The 26,617-nt window shown below is 36.1% G+C and overlaps 1 protein-coding gene across 1 annotated transcript in view; it reads right to left on the bottom strand.

Annotated features, from left to right (window-relative positions):
* The window catches only part of srbd1 (S1 RNA binding domain 1), a 70,733-nt gene that overhangs the window by 19,136 nt on the left and 24,980 nt on the right, over positions 1-26,617 (bottom strand). The window contains exons 16-17 of the mRNA XM_015397354.1: positions 12,860-12,951; positions 9,356-9,438 (exon numbers count right to left, since the gene is read on the bottom strand). Of these exons, the coding sequence (XP_015252840.1) occupies positions 9,356-9,438; positions 12,860-12,951 (175 nt within the window). The remainder of the gene's footprint in view (positions 1-9,355; positions 9,439-12,859; positions 12,952-26,617) is intronic.

The following is a 26,617-nucleotide window of genomic DNA, read 5'->3' as shown; positions in this document are numbered from 1 at the left end:
ATATATATATATATATATATATATTTTCTTTTTTTTTTTCGGTAAGTGGGGGATCTCTGATTTCCACATTTTTTCCTACCCATTTATTAGCTGTAAGTCATATAATTTCCTCTTCTGTAAATAAATAAGGATTTCAGAGGATGTGTTTTTTTTTTTTTTCAGGAGTTCTTCATTTTATATTATGCAGATTAGTAATTCATTGTAATTGGCTATTTGTTAGAAAACATTTCTTATATTTCTTAACTGTAACTGACTCTGATGATGATCCTATATTTCGTGATACTTTGACGGATGAATAAATTAAAGACTAAAAAGCAACTTAATGCAGGGAAGTTTGTTTAAATTCAGACATTTCCTTACAATTAATGATGCAACTGTTAGGAGATCAATTAAAAAAAAAAATTTTGACACTGTAGCTTCAACACATCGCATATTCAACAGATTTAGAGGTTGGATAGGATGTTTATCTTTAATACCTGACATGATGCTCTTCCTGTTCAAGCTGCATGTGTTTGTTCCAATTTGTATAATTATTTGTTTGTTTATATGTAGAAGGTAATCACCAAAAACATTCCCTATATGTGTAAAAAAACTGATTGCCCATAAAGCATTTTCTGATTCAGAAAAGTCCAAGTTTTTTTTTTTAATTCTCAAAGAATCTGGGACTGAGACTAGCAAGCCCAAGGAGGAGTTAGATGGCGAAAAGGAGAACACATAAAAAAACAGCGAAAAAATTATCAGATTATTAAAAGTGTTGTTTTAGAGGAAGAAGACCCCAAGTAGGGAAAGAGAATGGAGTGTTTAATTTCAGCTTAACCCTTCAAAGCTGAGCTGACCACATTTAATACATTTATTTTCTTGAAAAAATTGATGTGTACAATCAGGCAAATGCAGATCCAATAAAATACATTATGAATTCCACAGAAATCCCTAATATATATACTGTATATATAAACTTCATAGGGATAATTTTCCGTTTAGCCGATATGCTCATATTTTTATGGTAAACCTCCAAATGGACCTTTTAGTCAGACTAAGAAAAATTAGAAAAAAAAATTAAAATATCTACCCAATCTTATAAGCAGCATTATTTGATGAAACCGGAAGTACCTAACTGTGGGACATGATGAGTATTCAAGAACTGCAGCTGGAGACTGATGCCTCAGCAGCTGCTTGGGGATTAGCTGACACTCTAAAGTGAACTCCTGTTGGGCTGTTGTATCTGTGTGTCACTGTTGCTGTGTTTACATGCAGGGGTTTGTGTGTCCTGCGTATAAATGTGCTGGAGAGCAGCATGAGATGGGGCCCGTAACATGATAGAGCCCTGAACAAACGCTGACTTGTAAACAGATAACAACAACACAAGTGTGGCCCTTCTCAGGCAGCAAAGGAAATGACAGACGAGGACAAATAGGGATTGTGGAACATGTGTAACTCCTTAGAGTGACGTCTGGTCTCAAGATTGTCTGTGATTCATTTATAGATCTAACTCATTAATTTTGTCAAGAGCCAGATATTTTTTCATAACAACGTATGTCCATGTCACAAACTAAAAGATAGGAGAGGCGTATGTTTCCTTTCATTGGATAAAATGCAAACAATACTATTAAATCTACCGCTTCACTTTAAACATTGCCTATTGTAAGTCATGTTTTTTGGCCCTGTTCCTAATGCAGACAAATGTGACCCAAATCAGATTATTTTGGCTTCAAACTTTTGAGAAGAAATGGGAATGTTCAGATTTGACCCAAATCTAATAAAGTCACATTTCAGCAACTTCAGAATGAGATCCAAAATCTGGCTTGTATTTGATCTTTGTGAATTTGACTACAAAAGGAAAACCAAGACAGATTTGACTTGAATGAATACTACATTGCTTTTCATTCAAAATGGTTCTTCAATCTTTTACAGACAGTGTCCTGCAGTCAGAGCAGTCATTAAGAAAGACCGAAGCTACGAAAGCAGAGCACAGTGCAGCAGCAGTGAGATGTTAGACCTTATTAAGCTATGAAACCTCTATTTTAGTTAGACTGGAAGGCTCATTTAGGAACCATTTGAATGGACGTAGGACGCAGCCATGAAAAGTTTGTGTACAACCCGGTAAATAGAGGGATTTGTAATGCTACACATTACCCAGCATGTGGGGATCTGCTCCAACTACAATGTCATACAAATAGCCTCAAAAGTATAGGATGATGTGACACTGGCGTGAATCTTTTCTTTGGAGATAAAAGTCAGTAATTACTTTTGCAAGTAATTTCAAAGCTCTCATGAAATATTTAAAAAAGCAGAAGCTAAAAAATATTTTTTACCTTTATAAATAAATATGATTGGTGCAAAGCAAAAAATCTTTTAAATAAGTTGCATAAAATAAATAATGTACTGAAATAATTATTGTTATACAATAAAAAAAAATATTGACTACAATAAAGAAGATCACACATATTGCCACAGGAGCCAAGGTAATGTTAAAAGAGACATTGTTTGAGTTGTCACTTTAAACCTACAAACTACCTCCTTTATCGACTCACAGTCTACTTAAAATAAATGTTGAGCTGCAGTAGCCGAAGGCATTTAGAAGATAGAAAATAAATCTTTTCAAACAAGGGAGAAGTCCCATAAAGGTAGAATGATTTATGACTTCCTGACGAGGACATTTAGACAAAAACCGTCACAACAATAAGAAATAATTGGGAGGATATTGGCTGAAATGTTACACCAAAAAAACTTTTCACACGAGAAATTTGAAGGAGAGAGCACAGCTGAGAGATTCCACCTTCTATAGTCACTGAATGAAACGGAATGATGGGAGGTTATCTAACTGCACAGAGCTGAAAATGCACCTCTGTACATACCTGAGATGAATTGCTGGCAGAGGTTTGTTAAAAATGTGGCCATACCCTAGTTCATATTCATTCGCTTTATGAGAAAGTTAAAGGAAACAGGAAGGAGAATAAACAGCAGCCTTCTAAGGTTTCTTTTCCAGTTAGAAGTAATGACCTGAACACTGATCTGATTATGCATATTATGTATGCATTGACTACAGTTACTTGCAGGACTTTCAATAGCCTCTATCTCATATCAGCACTTTGTAAATGTGACACCCTAAACAAACTATAAAATTAAACCTGCTCATTGCAGCTTCAAGAAGTGAGGTTGCTTTCTTCATCGGGTAATTGGAAGCTGACCAAAACTGACTGAACAGATAAACACAGAAAAACACTAAAGGAAAACCTTTAATTTTTTCCTTTAGCGTCCGAGGCTGCAGAGGATTTGACACCAGGGCAGAATTGCATCCTTAACATGAACCAACCTTGAAGACATGACAACAACCAATTTAAAACACACAACAAAAGAGATCAAGAAAAAAGAAAACTAAAAGATTTCAAAGCACGGACTAAAATTATTGGAAAACAAAAATAGAAGAAAAAAAAATATTTTCCTGAAAGCGATTTTACAACAATGAACTCTAATGTGAAATCTGTGCATCCTTGAACTGAATTTATCTATGTCTACATGCAAACGTATAACAGTGTTCATGGTGTATGACCTTTAGGGTGATTCTCTACATTTTTTATACCCAACTATTTGCTTTCAGATGTCTTTTTTTTTCTGTTTCTTTTTTCTTGAATTAAAGGCAAACAAAGTGGTCCTGAAATCGATAAGATAGATTAACAAAGTATTATTTGGGTCCACCTGTCAGAGCCTAAACCTCAAACTTATCCAGAACCAATGGACTGGATCCCTATGCGAAGGTCATGTTTGCATTGGCCCAAAAACGAGCTCAAGTCAGCTTACCAATACACTTCAACAAAGTGCTTCTGTCTGCACCACAAGTGTTAAAACTCTGCTGAGTTACCGCATGTCAATCAGAGACAGAGAAAGGGGCATGGAAGGTAAAAAAAAGAGGAGAGAAGGACAGAAAACCAAAATAAACTTTTCACTTTCTTTTTATTTCCATGAGAAGCTGAAAAACGTCAATGTCGTTTTTCTGTGGTGTGCTTCCTCACACGAGGCATGTATAAAACAACCACTTGCAGAGAAAAGAAACTTAAGAGGGGGACAAGGGGTGCAAAAGTAACTGCTATTAGTTGAGGTGTTGACTGGCAAAGATGGCAGAAGTTGTGAGTCTGACAGCTGACTAAAAAAACAATAAATCTTGTCACCAAGAGCTAACAAAGAAACTTTCTGGAGCCAGAACAACTGTATAAGCAAAGAGCCTAAAGGAAGTAATGATGGAGGTTTAACTGTAAAAATGATTTCAAACCTGAGGATCACATTTCATTAAAGGTCTTTCCATTGCATCCAACCCGGGGACATGAGGAATTTATTTCCTTGTATTGCAAATCAGTCTGCTTGAAGGGAAATACAGAAAGCTGGGTCCAGAAAGCATTAGTCAAACTTCGAACGTTATATCCTGAGAAGTCAGGTTCACTTTGAATGAGAGTTTTAAATTGAAATTCGAGGAGAGAGATATTTATAACTTTAAAAAAAAGCAGAATTTTTTTTCCTATCTCATACAAAACCAACCAAAATGTTCTATGAACAATAGATGCATATTATGGTTCTGATTATTTTTTTAAAAATGCATTGACATGTTATGTGAATTTTTACATTTAACATTTAATGAACAAAGTCTAATACCTTATTGGATTTGTAAACAGGCAAGACTGGGAGTTCCTTGGCAGCAAAACAATTAGAGATAATGAGCCCTCCATGGTCACGCTTTAAGATTTTCATGATGTGTTTGTAAAGTTCAGTTTTTGATATATTTGATACTTTGTATTACATTTAAGTCTTTGCTTTGCTCAAAGTCATCCTTAGTAAGTATTTCAGACGCCTTGCTATTCTGCAAAACTAAACTTTGCCATTCTGTCATTTTAAGAGATAACGGCAAACTGACTCTGCCAAATGAGGCATTTTATTTAGTATATTTTCAAAATTGTAGTCATGACTTTAACATTTGAGATCCCAAAGCTCCTTGCAAATATTTGGAGCACATTTTACTTTCCGGTTTTACTTTTTGTATTGCGTTCTATCAAATCCAAAGACCCTAAAGTGCTTCACACTACATACAAGTAGATTGCCATCTTCAGGCACTTTGACCACCAACAGCAGCAAATAGGATACTCCCACCATCCTTGACAAGCCCCTACTCCCTGAGCAACCATCACACACTTCTGACTGCATTATGAAAACTGTGATTTACATCAGAACAAAGCTAATATGGATGATGGCAAACTGTCATGCTATCAAAAAAATGGTTATTCCTGGTTATTCCTGTTATTCCTGCAAATCAATTAGAATTTGTGCAAATATAAAGATGTATAAACATAATTGGAATGCTTTCACTTAGTGTATCTGTGACATCGTACAGTGAAACTGCTTTGTCTCTATTCTTTAACAGAATTAACCTGAGAACAAATGACATGAAGAACAAGTTAACCTGCTCTCACAGGGGTTATCTGGCGTTCATGTTCTAGTTGAGTGACAACTTGCTTCGGGGCTGTGTGAAGTTCTTCAGAGAAGCACAACTGATACTATTTAAGGCATGTATGTCTGAAGACAAGGATGTTGTCTGTTGCTGCATGCATGCATGCGCACGTCTGGTCTATTGCTTTGCAGGAAGTTTGAAATACCGCCTTTAGGTATTGCTGATATGTGTTAGAAAAAACAAAACCATCGCATCCTTAGCAGATTTTTCGCCTGATAATTAATGAAAGGCATTTTACCACATACTGGCACAAACCTACCAAAACATGCAAACAAAAAATCCACATAAACAGACGGCCTTGTTTAAAGTAACTTACAGGATGAATATTACACATTAAAATACAACTTTACTACGGTAATACTAAATCATACCTAAAATATAAAAATAAAGTCTGTTTAAATCTGGTGGGCGGGCATTTTATTTTAACCAAGATTGAAAAGGCAAATAAATAAAATAAAATAAAAATCTGTACATTTTATCATGAAAGAAAAATAAAGAGCTAATTTTATCATTAGTAACAGAAAAACCAGTCTGGTAGGAAAACAGCTACTCCATGTATATTAGGTTCATGGTATCAATGTGTGTAAATTCATTGTAAAGCAACACGATTACCAGGCTCACTTAAATCAGACTGATAATAAAACATTTTCTGATCATGCTGAGACACATCACAAGGAAATAATTAAAATAATACCAGGATGCATTTGTGGGCCTCTGTAACTAATATTGATAGACCTTGTTAATTTTCCCACACTTCAGTAAGTCAAAGCAGGAACCATCAGTCATTTTAAGCCTCCACGTCTTTTTACTTCTGCTATGTCTGCTCCTGTCTCCCCTCCAGGCACTGCCATTCAAGACTAAATGATGGTATGCGCCCATACAGGGTGGAATCAGTGGCCTCGTTTCATGAGTGACATCATTCACGCAACTTAGATTTAAAAATTATAATAACATTTGGGCCCTGCGATGGACTGGCGACCTGTCCAGGGTGTAACCCACCTCTCGCCCGTAGCTGGATCAGCACCTCTCATGACCCTAGTAGGGATAAAGGAGAAGGAAAATGGATGGATGGAATAATATTTGGTACAATTGGGCCATGGATATCGAGAAGGAAAAGGTGTTTTGTTACGGATTTGATAAAATTTTGAAGTAAATTTGTAAACGTCATACAGAAAAGCCCTGTTTTTTTTTTCCAAACTTCAGTGACTTATCAAGACCCCAGACTTGTTGATTGCAGTCAAATTATAGATAGTTTGAGTCAAGTTTTCTCTTTCTTTTTTCTTTCACATCTCATGCTCCTACCAGAGGCGTATTCCAGTAATTATGTTGGATAACCATCATTTCAAAAGCCTAATTGATTATCCTCATGCAGCTAGATGAACCTAATTTCACTTAAAACAAAAGTATTTATCTGGATCCTATTTAAAATGATCATATTGGAAGAATGGTTTACATTTTTTCAATCTAATTCAATCTTTCCACCTTTTTTTAATGTATGCACTTCTACAAACTTGCCTAGTTTTTGTTTCAAGTTTCACTAATTAGTATTACAAATGTCTGTGACAAAATATCAGTTTGTATGTTATCTTATCTTATTACATTAACCTTACTCAAATCTTATTTAAAACTTTTATATAAATAAATCTGTCATGCTTTTGATTCCCTTTAGTTTAAGATTTAAAATGCCTGGATTGATCAGCAATGAAGATCAGCTATTAAGTTCTCAAAACAGTGACTCATCAGGACAAAAATAAATAAAAAAAAGTTTTAAGCCTATAAGAAAAGACTGACAGTTTCTCTAATATCCGGCTGGTGGGTAATGTTTTCTTACACAGCAGTGTTTGCCTCTGTGTGTGTTTCTCAGTAGCAATTAGTTCCACCGCTGTAGGGATTGCCCAACTGTTAACCAAGCAGAGCAACCACAAGAAACAGGTGACAAAGTTGTTTAAAGAGCTACTCTATTCATCAAAATACAGGGAAAAAATTATTGTTTTAAATGTGACAGTTTAACTGTCCTACTTGTTAACCAGTCTATAAATGCATTGTTCTCTAAAAATGAATATTAAGGAGATTTAAACATGCCATATAAGACCTTTTATACCCAGTGAGACCTTTAAACCAGGAGTGTTGCAGTGCAAATAATGTTCCCACACCAATACTTACACCCAATCTGAATTTAATGGGCTTCACTTTTTTAGCCCGTGCTCATTTCCGCCTTTCTCTCAGAGCTGTCACTCACTCGCTCAGCAGAGTTAAGGAGAAAGGGAGCGCATGCTGTGCCAGCTGTCTAGAGTTACATCTGCCCTTATGCTTTCAGGGTCTAGGAGAAATAAACTTTAAGAAACCTCAAAACGGCACGAATCGCCAAAATGAAAACGTAGGCATGGACTCTTTTTTTTTTTTTTTCATGATCATGCAAAAAACAGAGACTTGTATACCCCACATGCATTTCAGTGCATAGAATCTTACCAGCTAATTATGAGAAGAAACGCAGAGGGAAATGAGCAAAAGCGAGAGTGGTTCTGTGGGAGCTCACATGCAGGTTAAAGTGATGTCCCATCTTATATCTGTCAGCACCAGGGGTTTATTTACTCTGTTATATTATCATTTGTTGACCCAGTCACATGATCTGAGAGCGAAAAGTGCAGAACTGTGGGCACCCAAGAGAGCCCGGCAGAACGTGATGAGAGACGAGGGCCTGTGACCTAACACTGTGGCCAACACACACATGCACACAAGCAGCTGCACAACCTGACCTGCTCCTTTCACTCTCAAATGTCTGTCTTAGCTTTTTCCGCTCCTTCCTGTACCTTTGACATTTGTCCCCATCTGCTGTCTTTTCTAAGCCCTCGATTCTATTTTCTCTTGTGACTGGCTTTCCACTGGTGATCTTTCTAAGACCAACACATAACAAATATAGAGCTGCACCAAGCCATCCTTTTTTTTTTTGAGGAGCATCATTTTTTTCTTAAGATCTGACCAGCCAATTATGGTCCTGACAATTCAGGTCATTCTAAGGATTATTTTAAATAAAAAGGATTACCTGTATAACACCTTAAAGCAAATATCCTTTATTTACCCTTATCCAATTTTCAAAAACAATAACAATCTGAAAAAACAAATTTGTATTTTACAGTTTCATAATTGATCCTTCACTCTCCCTTTTTTTAACCAGAAACCCAGTGTTTTCATCCATAAAAGACCTCTGCTCTCACTCTGCCTTGCAGCAAAAAAAACCTCCTCTCTCGCATCATAGCTCAATGATTAAATTAGCTTCACATCCTCAATAACAGGAATTAAAGACATTTAACATGTAACCTACTGAAGAAGAAAATGCTTTAAGCCAAATATCTCCCTGTTGGACCTCTTAGCTTGATATCAAATACATTTTCTTAGATTAAACCTTTTATAGATGGTGTCATTTGTCATTTTAATGTTGAAATAATATATTGTTTTAAGCTGGAAGGTGGATTATTGAATGATTACATTTTTTCTCTTTTATTTGCACACTTTTGTATATGTTTTTTCAGCTGCTACTTAATTCAAATGGAGAACGGCAATAAATTATCACAAACAACAAAATAAGTGTTGTTTTAAGCTGATAAAACTCTAGAACACCAAATGATAAACAAAAACAAAGATTCTTCCATGTTTAATGGCTGAACCAGTTACTTTTTCGTTTAGAAATCTAACCTGATTAAAACGTTTTACAAAAGCAGAACCTGCAACAAATATACAAGCCACTGACTTTTAACAACAGAAAAACATGCTGATAAGATGTAAATAAGCATAAACAGAAGGTAGGTCTAATCTGTTCTAAAAATGGTTAACATTCAAAATAAAAGAAATAAAAAAGCGTACCTGATAGGTTCCAATGCCAATGTGTTTGGGATCGATCTTCACCAGCTCAGCTAGTGGATCCTGCACACGTCTTCCTATAGACACTAAATAAAACATCACACACACAAAGATACATTCAGAAATTAATCAGGTTTTTTTTTTTTTTTTTTTATGAACTTGCAACATGACTTAATTACCGAATATGCAAAACCGCATTATTTCTAATTACTGAATATGGTAATTATCTGCATAATAGAGAGCCTCCCTGAAGGCAGGCCCAACCTCATTGTGATTCCTCCACCCCCGATAATAATAATTAAAGCTGCTGTTTAGGAAGAGCCTCTGCACTTGTCATTTAGCATCCTGATGGACGGTGAAGCCATGAACCCTTAAACCACTAATTTACACAATCCAGAGCTTGTTGGCCCATAATGAAATGTAGCACACAAATGCTCACAGTCTGCATCAATGAAAGCGGCTTTTAAAGCATCATCTTGCAACTGAAAATAAAGAGTTTTTCTTTTTTTTGTTTTGTTATGTTTATGCTGTAAAGGATGAGATATAAATGAATAAAGGAATAAAATGGCTTAAATCTAAATTTACATAACAGCACCAGCGGACAATGGGATGGGTTGTAGAATATCTGTTCCTTTTTTTGTCTTTTTTAATGAGAAAATATGTTGTACAGTTTGTATCGTGTAAAAAATTTAAAGCCTTTAAGTGAAAACTGAGTTATTCAAGGCGGAGTTATTGTAATCTGTAAACAAAATAAAAAGAAGCAACGCTCCCAAATTTAGAACTGAAAACACGTTGCTCCCAATTGAACAAACGATATGGTTTGTTCTTTCTGTGGTCCCTGTTTTGTAGCGCTTGGCTGCATTTTAAATGACGGCACTAAAGTACGTGTTTGAACTTCCAAGATCTGCATGAGTGTAATTCAGCATGAGATGTGTCCGATTCGTATCTCAGGGGCGGAAAAGATGAAGAGAAAGAGGAGGATGAGATGCAGTGGAGGGAGTATATCTGGAATCAATGGCTCTTCTCTCTCTTCTGGCTGCTGCAAGAGGCTGCTGCCTGAGATAATATTTAGACAGGGATGAAGTTTCAACCCTAACCTTGCTCAGTGCAACAGCAGTATTCTCCAAATACACTTTCCATCTATCCTGTTTCCCCCCCGACTCTCCGCCCATTTCTATCTGTAAGGAGTTGATTTGGAAATGGAGAGGGGTAAAACTCCCCAACATTTATTAAAGGTTCATGAGCCAACGTCCAGCGCAGATGACAACCCTCATCAGACACACTGCAGACTGGAGATAGAGAGACATGCGTTATTTTCTAGTCTTTTTTTGTTGAAGTTTTCACCAAACTGAAATTATTTGAGCTTTTGAGGGAATGCAGGATGGTTTCTGTTTCACGCATTTGACCAAAAATAAACAGAAATCTTTGAAAAAATGTAAGGGCAAAAGTATAAAAAGATGAAGCCACCACTAGGTGTCTCTGATCTCAACAATTAATAGCTTTAAGAGAAGTGAAGGACAAGCAAAAATGAAATGGATTAGCACTTGTTTTAGACTTTCATTTGTGAAGCATATATCTTTTGACTTTTCTAAATGATATAAATGCGACCACAGAAATTTAGTAAAGATTAATGACTGGCTTGATTTATGCCTGTTAAAGAGGAAGTCTGCTAGAAACATTTGTTCTCCAAAGTTCAGAGTTTGGGTCATTTTAAGATAACACACTGCTTATTCTCTTTCATTATGCTGCAAACCACAATGTGCAATAAACCAACTGAGCCAAAATATCCCTTTAATGAGTCAGACGGCGTGGTGAAAACATAATGAACTTTGGCAGACTACAATGCAAATTACAGTTTATTATGAAGTTCAGATATTAACAGTTTAGCTATTCATTTGGGAGGTGGAATTCTATCCCTCGTTATGGGACCCCTAATCTCCAACCACTGTCCAGATTTAGACTCAGATGAGGTCTTATCAAGATGATTGATTGTGTTTGAAAATGTTTTAACATTGTATCTTTTAATGCTTTTATAATAGTTAGTTTAGTAGAAGCTGGTTTTCAAGACCTAATGATACTCTTGCTGATATGGCTGGAGGGCAGAGCTATCCTCTCTAAATAGAGCAGTAAATCATCAGAGAAGTATATAAAGGTAGGGCCAAACTAAAAACTTTTTTTTTTTTTTAATGAGACTTTGCAAGGCTTCTTCTAGAGATAAGAAGATACAAAAGGGGACTTTCTTGTTTTTTTTCCCTTTCTATTGAGAATCTAAAAATTGTGTGTGTCATAAGTAAATCATACATGCATCTTAACTTAGAGCACAGAATAGTGTATTAAAATATAATTGACAGATTTATAAACCAATTAACTACCCAGCAGTGTGATTCATTCTGAGTTAGTTTTTTTTTTTTATTAACTTACCGAAAATACAGAGTGCAGCTATGTCTGTATGTGGCAAAACATCATATCTGATGTTTCTACATTACTGACAGCTTTGTTTTGGGTTTAAATCTAGCTGGTTGCAAGAAAAAAAGTTGATGAGTAACCATTTAAAGTATCTTAACTTTAGGAAATTGGTATTGAGCAATTGATCAATTGATACAAATCTTGCTCAAACAGTGATTTGTAAACATGTTTTATTGAGAAAGGTAGGGAAATATATATAAATAAACCCTTTTCTTTGGTCTTTGAATAATAACAACAAAGTTTGAAACACTCCCCATACTTTGGTGAAAAAGTGAGGACAGGCTAGGACTTGGACTAAAATTCAACCTATCCTCCGACGTAACAAACATTTATCAAACCATCTCAGTGCATCTCAGTGTTTAATTACTAAATATACTATCTCATTGTGTGACCAGTCTGTTTCCCTCCAGCGTTTTTGTTGTTTGTTTATTTTTTTGGCTTGTTTTTTTCCCTGCCTGTTCTGCTTGAAATATCTGAACAAAGATTCTTGGAAGGACAAAAAGTTCCACAGTACTTCCATAAAAAAAAAAGAAAAGATAAATCCCAAAAGAAAGTTTTATATATATTTGGATGATGATTTAGAAATGACCCAACAAAAAAATGTACATTATAAAATCATTAAATTCATAATCTAGAGTCTGTTAAGATATGAAGTTTAGGAGTTTTATGGTTTTTTTTTAAATATAATATGAATTATCCCAAATGTAACAAAAAAACAAAAAAACGAAAAAAAAAAAAAAGTTTAACTTTTCTAATTTTGTTATTATTGGTTATTTAACTTTTTTTTGCTCCTGGTTATTATTTCAAAGAGAAGTATAGATATGTTTTTAAAATATATTAAAATATGGTTCTTAACTTGTGAATACACTTCTATGTGTTTAAAAATATATATATACATATTAAGCAATTTTTCTAATTGTTACAAATAATAATGCTTTGCTAAATAATACTGATTATAAGACTAGCAAGTGTTGCTAATTGGACACAGAGGCAACCTGCTGTGTAGGAATTACAGCAATCCAACCTGGCTGTATGATTTACCTGCACTCCTAAGATTTGGGTCCAAGTCTGGCATCTCTTTGACCGCCTCAGGACTCACACTGTAGATGGACGCTCCTGCCTCATTGGTTATACTGTTTTAAGGATTCAAGGGAAAAATATTAGAAGAGATTAGATTAGGAATGAAATGGATGCAGAAACATATCAGACAGGTCAGCCAGAGAAGATGCGACGTATGACAGTAATTAACTCAAGAGGTTGTGAGAGTTCACACACAAAAATGCAGGCAGGTATTTATGCTTTACAGGTAAGTACAATGCTGGCACATGTTGAAGAAAATTACTACTGCCCTGCACTTTGACAACTTGACAACTTATCAAACTGGTTCTACGTTTGACTTAAGCTGCCCCTTTGTGCTCGTGACTGACATTATGGCCGAAATAGCAACGTGACAAGTAGTCTCAAAGTTAACATTAAAATTATAGCCTTTCAAAAGCTTTTAATCATTTGGACACAAGGCTGCATTAAGGAGAAGAAAAAAACTAAAGCAACATGCAGCTACAACACCTTTCTGGCCCATGGTATACTTAAAAAGGTCAGAACAGGTAATTTGGTGATTCAGATGGCTGATTGGGATAATCTAGGCACAGCATGCGTCACTGTTGTGTGAGAATAAATCATTCACATTACATACTTAAATCGCTGGAGTAAAACTCCCTTCCCGCTCACATGATTGATTATTAATAAAAAACCTCCATAATGCATTGTTCATAATTTAGGCACCACATGAAGCAATGTACATGACACTACTGCCATCTAGAGCTCACAGCCATGCACTGCGATTACTGAAGATCTCAAATCTTTTATTAGTTGAGCCTCACAAAGACCTTCTGTGACTGCCTCAGTGTGGTGACACTGGAGAAAGTCTGACCAAAGCAGGATGCAATGACTCCTGGTCTTTAAAAACATCTGTACATTAAAAAAATATCTATTATAAAAAAAAGACTAATTTATATTAGGATGGGGGACACTTGTGTAAAATAATTACAACTTCAAACAGTTTTTGTAAACATATGAAGAAACCAATAATAAAGCAAAATTCTCCTTAATTTTCTTAGGAATGCCACTCAGATTTGCAAGAGTAAATTTGTAGATTTCATGCACTGATTGTACATACAAAGAAAATAATCCAAATGTTATTCAAAGCTTCTCTACATGTTAATTGTTTTATTGTTGCATGACGATGGAAATTATTCAAGAGATAAACTCTAAACTGAATTTTTTTTGCATATCAGGCATGTTTGGGTTTATTATTCAGTTTTAATTCAGTGTGCTGATGGCTAACAGTGTGAGTGAGTTCTTATATTGTTTATAAACCAACCCAAACAAAACAAAGGTCATAATTTGTACCAGACTATCTCAAAACAAAACAAACTTTGATGTTTGGCTTTTTTTTTCAGTTGTTACAGAGGTTACTGACAAAAGTTTTAAAAAAAATTTATGTGATAAAAAAAATTATTTGGTACTGTTGTGTAGAACCTAATTGAAAGGGGTCAGTGGTGACTCCGATATTATAGAAAGTATAATAATTTATTTGGTTTGTAATTAAGACTTTTTTAACTGCGTAGATCAGGCTGGTTAATATATGATTTAAAAGCTAGAGGTCCTAATTTCTGATTTTACAGCAGATGCATTTTTTTCTGAGCCATTTTACTGTTCAGCTCCCTTCACAAATATTTTAATGCTAAAAAACAGAAAATACAATTCAATTATTTATTTGCTTTGTGTAAACATTTACAGAAGCAGAAATTAGGTAAAAATCCTGCAAATGAAAAACAAGAGCTTAATTTTTTTAAGCCCAGAGGGTTTGAGAACCAGTTTTCCTCTGAAATTATAGAACCAAATAAATCAATAATTGCTCTACAATGACTAGGTCTTAATGCCAACATATGGTACCTGTATCAAGGTAACAAATTTAATATTTCTTCCAGACAAGGCAATTTTGCAGACGTTATTATGACTACATTTTTGTGATAGATAAATAAAGCTTATCGTTTTTGGCCTGAACAAAGCCTGCTGTGGGGGGGCCCTCCAGGCCTAAGGGGCAGCAACAGCAAAGCCAACATAAATACAGGAAGTTGCTTTTATTTTATCTTACTTAGTAGCTTGTTAGAGAGTAATAATATTTTTTATTTAAACTACAGCTATCATTTCAAAGGTTTATTCATTTAAGATAAAAAAAAATTATCAGCTATTTAAACTGAGACATAAGGATCTAATATAGCGTATGTTTTAATTATAATTTTATATCAATATTACACTTTAAATATGTTAAATTCCACCTAATAAATGTATATAACAAATTATGTATATAAATTAGATACTTATAGAGGCTATATATGTTGCTGTATATCTTTGTATTATTGATCTACATAACAAAGGAGACATTTGTGAAGAACTTCACCGTCTAAAAAATATTAAAATGATACAGGTTTCTCCCTCTAAACTACGGTGTTTTTCTTCCATAACCAATTAGAAAGGGCAGCGGGACAAAAAAGTCTCCGATACGGTGCTGATACTGGTAACACACAGCAGAACCCATCACATTATATGGTCCTGCCTCTTTCAGATAAGAGGAGAACTGGGGAGCTTCTTCAGGGCAAACGGACAAGACACCAGGGTCAATAACACCTCACTCACGTCCGAAAGCCGAGACATGTCCAGAAATCACACACACACATCAAAGCTACACCGGAGGCTCGGATTGTGCCACAACAACCTTGCCTATAATGAGCATGTTGTTAACGAGGAGTGGCAGAGGCCTTCTGATGAGACTCATATTTAAATGAACTTGTCTTCCCCCACCTCCTATCCTTCCTCTTCTCTATTAATCTCATCATATGCCCCCCATATTTACCCCTGTTCTTTTGGTCAGCTTCCAGTCTTTGTGCTGACAGCTGACATATCGCCGTGATGACGCTGCTAACAAGCACTGGCACCTGACCTTCAAGGAGGTCAAAGACATGCTGGTCATTAACATGACACGCTCTGACTCGCATACATACTGCAAACCAACATGCAGAAAAGGAAAAATATTTAGATCTTCATCCCAATATTAAAGAATATGATTACTTGTATAGGAGCAAACGAACGCATGGTGAACAAAAGTAAAAGCCAGTTATGGGATAAAAGTAATGAAATAAGACAAAACACATATTGAGGAATAATTAAAGAAAAGGAGTGGGACACCCAAGGAGCCTCATTAAATCTGTATTCATTAAGGCTGGTGCTGGGGCATCTCAGTAACAGCAGTGTCATAGATACAGCTGTGAGCCTTCTCTGCCACAGCGTCCATGACTGTCGCCACACTAAGGGGATTGCCCTGGCAGACAGCAGAAGGTCGACAGTGGTTGGATGACCGATGTGTGGACGGATACAAAGTCATAGCTTGCCTCTTGGTGTAAAGCGATGACTTCTGGCCATTTAGGGTTATCATTTATTCGCGCTTATGTTTGCTCTCTTAATTGCAGGGACAAACAAACACGTCTGCCTTAAGCAAAGTCCCTTCCCAGGGCAAAGTCACAAACCGGTTGCCCTTTCTCCTACCCCGTACTGGATAAATTGGAGACAGACCCTTGAGCTTGACACTCAAACACGGACACATAATGACTGCCTCCTTTGCTACCCCTAAAGAAAGGAAACAGTGAAGGAGATGGATACACATTTTGATATCTCATAAAAGCCTTCAGGGACATGCGGCATGAGTGTAAATTCAAAATGGCTTCAACAAATCAGCAAGGAAATAATGCCGCCAATAATATCTCTAGCAAACCCAAAATGCTTAAAATAGCATTAAAAGTAAAATGTACTGCAAGAAAACAAGGTACGGTAACGTGTGTCTCTTAGATTTAGACTGCTGGAGGATATATTGACCAATTTCTCTGATTTTCATCACCTTCAATAGCTTTTATTTACTTTCTTACTTATTCAGTTGCAACATATGTCTGAGTTGCCATATTAATCCTCTTACCATCTTAGTACACGTGTTACAACTCCTCAAAACTGGATCTCTTATTGTTGGATTGTGTAAAAAAAAAGATTTAGTATGGTTTCATATTCATATATATGGATGCGAATTGGACAAGTTTGTCTCATAAAGTGATTAAATTAAAGTGTTTGAATGTGTGCAAAATAAATGAGCTGAACTGAATAACTTAAATTTAACTTGTTTAAAATCCTAAAATCTAGAGGAAAACTAAAAGTAAGATGGAACTCATGTACTCACAACCGTAGAGTTTTTCTCTAGTTAAAGTCACACGTTTTGACCTTGCTTTACCTTTTAAAACACATGTTTTTAATGTCCTGATGTGCAGTTGCTTCCTGACATCTGGCTACTGCTCAAAATCATCAGTCCACAAATTAATTTTGCCGTAGTTTGGCCACATAGACTTTATTTGGTGCGTCTTTTTAGTATCAGGTCAGACTCCCTCTCCTGAACTGCTTTAATGATCCATGACATGAATTAAAGGGACAGAGTCATCTTGTAAGCCTATACAAACTAAGGTTTATACATTGAGCATCCGTCCTGACAGTGTGTAGAGTTTTTGGGTTAAAATATAATTCCAGCACCGGTCCTAATGAGCTAAGATTGATAGAAAAGGGGCCATCTGCTGCATTTATTAGAAAGCCAGATTGCGACAACTGACACAGCTACTTCAGTCTGACTTTCCTGCAATGCCTTGCATTAAAGCAACAGCTTGCCGTCATTGAGGACCAACCAATATTAATAGATAAAAGGATTTATATCAACTCTAGGATCTAGTGAATCTTTCCCAAGGGCCTCCAACCACAACATCACAAAAAGTGTCAAGGTAAGAATCAAGGCAAGAAATATCTCAATCAAATTAATATGAAAAAAGTCACAATTTAAAAGATTTTCATTGAATTAAAAGCAATCAAATTCTATTTCTCGACAAATGCACAGTGGATGAGGCCTGAATTGAATCTAATCTTAAGTAGTCTTCTGGGTTCTGGCAGACAGAAAAATACCCATCACATTCTATTTTTTCAGTTATTCAATATATATATTGATAGAGTCATTATTTACTTTGACTGCAGGGACAAATAATTCACTATTAATAAATTATATTTATCCTGCACATCCATCAACTTTGCAGCAACATCTAAAAGCCTCTGAAACATCAGTGAACATCAATGTTCATACTGTATTTTGAGCAATTTGGGTTTATATCCAATATTGCTAAAACTAATATTGCTGCCACTCTGGGTCCCAGAGCAAAGACCCTTAACCACACTGCTCCCCGGGTGCCGTACAATGGCAGCCCACTGCTCCCCAAGGGGATGGGTTAAAGGCACAGAGTCAATTTCGTTGCTCTGTACTTGTGTCAGTGTAACGGCAATAAAACGCTGGGGGGGGGAAATATCTCTCTTAAAATAATATTGCTCTTTTATTTCACTGGATCTTGGATATTTCTTCATTATTTTCACATCTTCACATTCAGGTGCTAACTTGTGTATCCCCATTGCTTCCTTGCTCACCCATAATGCACTTGGGCATTCTCATACCTCCTGGCATAAAGTGTTGTTATTGTGTATATACACAGAAGGGCTTAATTCAAACTTCAAACTGGAGATGGCTTCTGGTGTATTAATGTAAAAAGTCACACAGTGTGACTATGCCCCTTTATCCAACATGTTTAAAACATTACACACAGGTTTGGATCCATATTGGCATGACAGCAACAAACAGACAAAACAAGAGTAACTCAACACACATTGAAGCTCTCATCCAGTTCCTGCAGGTTCATCAGTTGCATGTCTGTGATTAGATCCCATTCAACTATATACTGTGATCTATTGGAAATAGATTTGGTAACTGTAAAGGCATCTGGAGTTCAAGTAATAACCAATATCTTGGAACCACTTTAGGATGATTTGAGTTTTGTCATCTGATGAGGTATTCTGTGATAAATGGACATCAAGAGGTTAGACTGTGAGGCTGTAGTTCAGGATTAGGAGTAGCGGTCTTAGTATTTGGAAATATGGGTTTCAATACAAGCTTCCTCACATGTTAATGTTAATTTTATTTCATAGGTTGAATCACCCTAACTAACCCTTGCAAGTAGGAGCTGTAGCTTGCTCGCCATGTTTTCTGCATGCGGTTACAGATGTACTCAGGTGCGCAGACATGTCAGGCATAAACCAAGCTTAACAGGATAGATAGAAACAGCAACAAGTCTGGTAGACTTTGGCCTTTATAGAATGACCCAAACATATATCAACAAAACCTTGATCCAAGGCAGGATGGATTCACGTTTTCATTTGTTTACATCTATCCTGAATGTCCAAAAAGAAGATAAATTTTCTTACAGAACTGTTTCATGATTGGACCTGCTATACAGTATTGAGCATGCCTTGGTTGTAATGAGGGGTTAGTGTTTCATCTCATATCACTCTACCCATTCTATTCCTCCTATTTTTAATACTGCAGCTCTGTTTAAAATTCAGCAAGTAGATCCTTAAATGTACTTGTTTGCTGCCATGTGATTGGCTGATTTGCCATTGGTGTAAAGTAGCTAATGATATAAGAGCACATGTACCCAATGAAACGGCTTGGGAGATTATGGCCAGAATTGGAACTGGGGCACTTTGTAGATGAAAGGTATAATTTCACAATTATTGCAGCTTCTTAAACTTTAAGTTTAATTCTATTTATTTTCATTGGAAAAACAAAACTACAGAGTAACTTTATCAAGGATTTGACAACAATTTTTTAAAGAAATTTTAAAAACTGTATTAAAAACACAGAAAACAGTTTTTGGTAAGTATTCAAATGATGTATTATTATCATTAAATTCATATTTGTATGTCTTTTTTCTTTTTGTTTCTGTCAATATATTTGAACAAACTTCTATCCCAAATTAAAATAGAGCAGAAAAAACAAGCTAAACTGATTAAAAGAGCTCTGGTTCCAACATTTTGAAACTCCTGCTCACCAACATTATCAGTCTGTGTTCAAAATTCTTGTATGGCATTATGTCCTTGGTTTTAGAGATATCTAACAGAAATACATTTATATTAACAAAAAAAAAAACCTGTGCACTTGCCAAGTGTGTATGTGCTGGCTGCTCAAACAGCTTGGATCTATTGTTCAGTCAGCTGCAAAGCTTGACCCCAGGGAGCAGAATTGAGGGATGTGCCATATCTCTCTCTTGTTCACACACGTACACAAACATGCATGTCGGGTTTAAAGACGATGACATTTTTCACAGAGAAAAGCGTCCAAATGGCAGGTGTCAGGGGCCGTCAGTCTCTGCCGAGGAGCTAGAAGGCAGGCAGGCACGCTCGCACACACACACATAAACTCCAGCTGCCAGGGTGAGACATGTCTGAAAAGAGCAAAGCCTCACAGACACTCATGTCAATCTGTTAGCAGGAAAACCCTGTGCTAGGGCCACATACTGGAACACCCCCAAAAAACACACACATACAAGCACAAATAAAAAAAATGACAAATACACACAATGCGTTACATAGAGAATCGTCACACGTTTGTCACATGCAAGACCACACTGGTGAACACTGTAACCCTGAGGGAAAGTAATGGGTGAAAAATAAGATGAAGAGACAAGGGCTGGCCACCAGTTCAGATGGATAACGAAAGAAGGGGGGCTGTGGGTGATAAGCAGAAGACTGGCAGATATTTACAGTCCAACATTTACAGATGCCAAGAATGGTGCCAGACAGATCAGGCCTTAACAGAGGCCGAACAAGGTGTGGATATGGTACACCTGCGAGGAACCCAAATCATGAAAGCAAATGGGCACACTCATTTAAAGTGCAGGAGCGGTTTAAAAGGCCATGCGGCTCAATAAAGAGATTCCGCAGGAAGGAAGTTTGGCTGAACGCCATAGTGGTATTTGCTTCAAGTTTCAAAATTTCACACGCCAAACAGAAAAATTTAGGCAGCAGACAGAAAAAAAGTCCTGATGAATTTTAGAATAAATTAACCCACCAACCTATGAAAATGTCTCTAGCAAAAACAAAAAAGCAAAAAAGAAACAAAAGGAAACAGAGGGGCTATTGGAGGATGAAAAGGAATACCTAAGAGGAAGGATAATTAGTTTGGCTCGACAACTCCTGGAAAAATGAGTGAACCTATGCAAAATTCTTCTCTCTCAGGCACCGTTTCTGCAGCCAGAGCATGAGCCAGATCAGCCTGGTTGCATGTTTAGTGTCAGTGACTTTTTACCGCTCACCCAAACCGCAGCTGCGTTGCAACATACAGTACTCAGTGTGAGCCCGCCATACAGTCATATGATAATGTTTGGGCACCCCTATTTATCTTAATTATTTTTATTTCTAAATATTTGGGTGTTTGCAACAGCTATTTAAGTTTGATATATCTAATAACTGATGGACCCAGTAATATTTCAGTATTGAATTGAGGTTTATTGGACTAACAGAAAATGTGCAGTAAGCATTTAAACAAAACCTGACAGATGCAACACTTGGGTAACCTAATCATTTTATTGATTTGAATACCCTTAACTACTTTTCACTGACTTACACAAAATTGGGTTGGTAATTTTCTTAATATTTGAACATTGTAGCCAGGTGAAATGAGACATGAGAAAATGTATATAAGGTAAACAGTTGCAAGTTGTTCTCCTGTTTGAATCTCCTATGAAGATTCATCATGGGCACCTCAAAACAACTCTCAAATTATCTGAAAACAAAAATTGTTCAACAGTTGTTCAAGGGAAGGATACAAAAAGTTGTCTCAGAGATTTAACATGTCAGTTTCCACTGTGAGGAACATAGTAAGGAAATGGAAAACCACGGGGACAGTTCTTGTTAAGCCGAGAAGTGGCAGGCCAAGAAAATTATCAGAGAGGCAGAGAACAATGGTGAGAATGGTCAAAGACAACCCACAGATCACTTTCAAAGACCTGCAGCATCATCTTGCTGAGATGGTGTCACTGTGTTCCTGACCAATTGTAGCAATTTTAGTGATAAAAGTACTAAGTGATGCAACTGAGTGGTTCAAGTCAAGTAAAAAAAAATACAGATGGTGTATACATCCTAATATGGAATATTTAACAGAAACTCAACAGTAAGACAACTACAAGGTCACCAGGAGTGACCAAGATACAACTGAACCAAAAAAACATTAGAATACTGAAGGTCATTCAATCTCTTTTGTCATCAAATTAAGAAAATGAAACCTACAAATTTCAAGTTCATAACGTAAAGTAAAAAAATATATACTTGTTGTTTTCATTATTATGGTTTACTGATAAAGAAAATTAAATATTTGGTCTTTAAGAAATTCAGAATATTGTGAAAATATTCGGCTTGTATTGGTCTACCTGGTCCTGTGGTTATACTGTTTTTCTACAGTCAATTGTCAACAGAACACCATAAAACTTGTCAGCCTTTGCAGAGTTATTCAGATAGTGAGTTTAGTGTCCAGCAGTATATTGCACCTGAGTTGAACTCTGTAAAGACTATAACATCTAGATGACATGAAGGCACCTAATGAATTAACTTGTATGTCCATTATACCTCAGCAGAGCCACAAGGCTATTGTCTCCATGCTATGCTGTACAGATGCAGTAATCAATGAAAGAAGAGGGTAACCAAAGTGTAGATGCATAGAAAACAACATATTTTCATTGCTGTTTATTATTTTATTTTTCCTAATACACTGAATAATGGGTTTTCATTATCTGTATCAACAATACAAGAAATAAAACCTTAAAATATTCCCTTCTTTGACATATCAATCCACATGACTTGTGTCAAAAATATTGAACCTTTAATCCAATTGCCGTATTTTCAGCTTTACTTGTTTTCAATCAATTTGAGCATAATATTGAGTGAACAATACTTCTGATGGATGGCGAGTAAGACGAAAAGCAGGAAGGATAGATCGACAGATTGAAAGAACAGTTTAGGACAGAGATTCTAATGTCTCTTTATAAGTCAGAGATATAACCTTTAACTATCACTTACCCATGGGTTCATTTTCCTTTTGAAATAAAGATGTACTCTATAGCAAGACTGGGGCCTTTCCCTGCCTCTAAATCCATCTGTTCCTTCATCAAGCCAACCTTGAAACCTTTCTGGGGGTACTGAGAGCCCGGATATCACTCAATCATCATTGGTCCTGCCACTGTATGTTCATCATTCTCTCTGCCTAGCCCCTGGGAGCATGCCCGGACACAGGACATGACAGGGGATACACATACCCGTACCAACAGAAAGTCATGAATCCACACCACTATCCTTCAGGTCCATAAGCTAGCCAGTAATAATGATCTCATCCCACCAGAGGTAAGCCAGAGGGCAAGACAGTCAAGGACTTATTGTCAGCATGCTTGTATGTTAGCTATGGAAAGGACAGTGCATTGGACAGTGCCAACAGTGCCATTTACTTTAGTCAAATGCATTAGTCTGCAATGCCTCACATACAAGAACTAATCATGAAAAATGAAAAAGCAATGATTAATAACTAAAACAATTGAGAACAGAGTAGACATTTTGGGAACTGAGTAAAATACCTGAAACAATGTGATCCAAAAATCCAGTGCCTATGGCAAAGGCACGTTTAATCAAACCACAAACTAGAACATTAGTTCTTAATAATTAGAAATCCTGGTATGCTGATAAGTTAAAACAATCATCAATTACATCCGTAAGCTGTATGTAATGAAATTTCGTTTTGTATACACTTTGTGTATACACTTTGTGTATGTGTATACACTTTGTGTATACAAAATGACAATAAAATTTGTGTAAGTCTAAGTCTAACAGCTGAAATCCGACAGTGCTTATCAGCTATTGTAGTGGAAGCACCTTAATAAACATCTATTAAGGAGAAAGGAGTCTCATAGAGAGGGCAAAGGTCAAATTAATCCATCCAGACGTAAATCAATTTGTTCTCTCTCACGAAACAAAATGTTTTTCTTGTGTTCCTTGTTTTGAGATTTTACAGCTCTTACTTCTTGCATATTGTGAATAGAGCCTTTTTCTTGTGTGGCGTCCAAGACCTATGAAGGTGATGTGCTGCTGTTGGTAAGACCTCTAAAGACTTTCTGGGAGTTCTGCACTTTAGATCTTTTAAAGTATGAAATGTCCATACAAGCCAGAAATGTGTTCTTATTCTCAAGGCCTAGTTAAAATGACTAATTTATCAGAGTGATTCTTCCACTGCTCGCAAGTCTCACTCAAAACCAAAGTAAAAACGGCTGCCCAAACTTTGGTAACATGAAAAGAAGACACCCAGTTATATGGAGTCATATTTTTCATGAGCAACGTGGACAAAATATGTAAACGTAAAAAAACAAACTTATTTTACAGGTTTGTTAATTCTCTTTCATACACGCGTGCCTAACACCACCACGCTTAAACACACACAAACTAGGAAAAAGGATGTCCTACAGGCTACCATTGCTGGCTGTCATTTCAGCTGTGCACTGAGGCAAAAGGACCCAAAGAGAGAGACAGGCGTTGGAGGATGGCGATGGGTGGGGGAGGAGAAACAATGAAGGCTCACAGGGAGACAGGAAGCAGACGGCATAAATGAGGTTGAGGGCTTTAATGAACTACTGCAGTCAAGGCTGACAGAGAAGGAGGAATGAGTAGCAGGAAGAGAAGAGGCTTAATTAACTACACAAGCACATATGTTTGCATTTGTATACAAACAGAAACAAGTACCAGGACTTAACAAAAGACAGTGTAGTAACTTAAAAAAGCAAAATATTACAGGAACTAATAAGGGATCAATTTAAAGCTCTATGTAAAAATAGCAGCTGAAAATGAACATAAAGCTGTATATCTTTATCAGTTTTAATATAAAACCCTCAGCTGTCATTCTCATCTCCCAATTCACTGCAAGGTATTCCATTTTTTAAAATGTAATATTTTTGTCCAACACATATCAGATTAGCATAGAAAATCAAAATTCAAAACATTGCACTCAAACCCGTCTTTACAATATGAATATTGCACAAACTGATATTCCAATCGATGGTTTTGATATGATGCTGTGCACTATTAAAAAGCAAGGTTTTTTTCATGCTTGTCATTGTGAAAATCTGATTATTGATTGATTTTCTGATTATGATCTGATTATTGGGATGGCTTTAAATATAATCTTTTAAGGCTGTTGGGACCGCTAAAATTCTGGTAAATATGTCTTGGCCCAATATCCTAGTGTGTTTGGTGTTCCCCAAGCATAGACAACGGCTCAACCTGTTGAATGTGATGTGTACCCAATCAGCAAATCACAAAAAACATGGGGGAAAAAAACTACAAAAACTCAGCCGTATAGCAAACACAGCCCCTGCTCTCACTGTCTCAGTACCTTTTCTTATTGTCGTTTTGCTTTCAAAATTAGTCCATATAGCATCTCTTTTTCCTAGATGTCCATGTTTGTCTAGTCTGAACTCACGTTTGATTTTATAGGTTCTGTGAGATTTAAGCACAGTGAATAAAGAGTTTTTCAGTCTTACATTTTTCAAAGTCTGGGTCTGAACATTGATTGGGTATTAATATGCCTATAGATGTATAACTGTTTAACTGACTATGTTTGGGGTTATTTTCTTGCTGGTTCCTACCCTCCATCTTATGAAGCCTCTTAGGGTTTTTTTAATCCAGGATTATTCTGTATTTAGTTTTCAATTATGAAAAACTTTTCTGAACCTGCAGAAGACAAAGCATTGCTGTCACATTATGGTTCCACCTCCATGTTTGTGGAGCGGTGTGATGGTTGGTGTTTCTGAATTATAATCATATCTGAATTCATAATCATTTACGTTTTAGTCTTAATTTATAATGTTTGCTGTTGACTTACACTCTTTGTTTTCAGAAATATGTTATTAAATTTATATCAGAGAGGATTTAAAAGTTTCAAATAACATCTTATAGCCTAAATCAATCTACAACCTTTTCCCTAACCTGCCTGCTGTGTTTCTTGATCTTCATGAAGCTGCTTGTTTATCAGTGTTGTCTAATAAACGTCTAAGGCCATCACAGAACAGCTGGGTTCATGCTGAGAGTAAAATATCAACAGACTGACTGTACACTATTGAGATGAGATGACTTCTGATGGAGATTTTAAATTAGTGATTTTAGAGGAAAGGGAACTGAATACAAATGCACATCATACTGCTCAGAATCTCCTTTGAAAAGTGAAAAACTCCAGTTTGTTTTCCTTTACTTTACCATAATGCTTCTTTGTCATGGTCTATCGGATTACGTCATAAAAGACACTGATTTCTATTTTATTTAAAAAACAAAATGTCCCCGAATTTAAGAAATTTGCATGCTTCTTATAGGAATTGTACCGTAGATATTCTCATTTTCAGCATTCTCCATTTAACAACGCAACAGTTTCTCTAATGCAACATCAGAGTTATCAATGGATCAGTTAGTGTACCAGAAATAAGCTTAAAAGGTTCATCATTAGGCAGGAATGCTTAGACTAACAACCTCTGCCACTTGTTAGGTTTTGTTTACCTTGCAGCAATAATAATAAACAATAATAAGCACTTTGTCAAGCAGTCCAAAAAAGTAATTCACTTTCAATGTATTTTCTAACAGACTGAGTTAATGTTCCATTTGGAAACTCTTTCATCATTACCACACTAGTAAAAATCAGTTTTTATAGGTATGCTTTGCTAAAGATGTGCTTTTGTCTCATAACACATTCTTGTCTTGTGAAAATAATGAATAGGAAAGGCTGCTGGATAAAAAAAAAAACATATATATATA

Source organism: Cyprinodon variegatus, unplaced genomic scaffold, assembly GCF_000732505.1.
Source record: "Cyprinodon variegatus isolate N-32 unplaced genomic scaffold, C_variegatus-1.0 Scaffold856, whole genome shotgun sequence".
NCBI lineage: Eukaryota > Metazoa > Chordata > Actinopteri > Cyprinodontiformes > Cyprinodontidae > Cyprinodon > Cyprinodon variegatus.
This window is presented reverse-complemented; position numbering and strand designations above follow the sequence as displayed.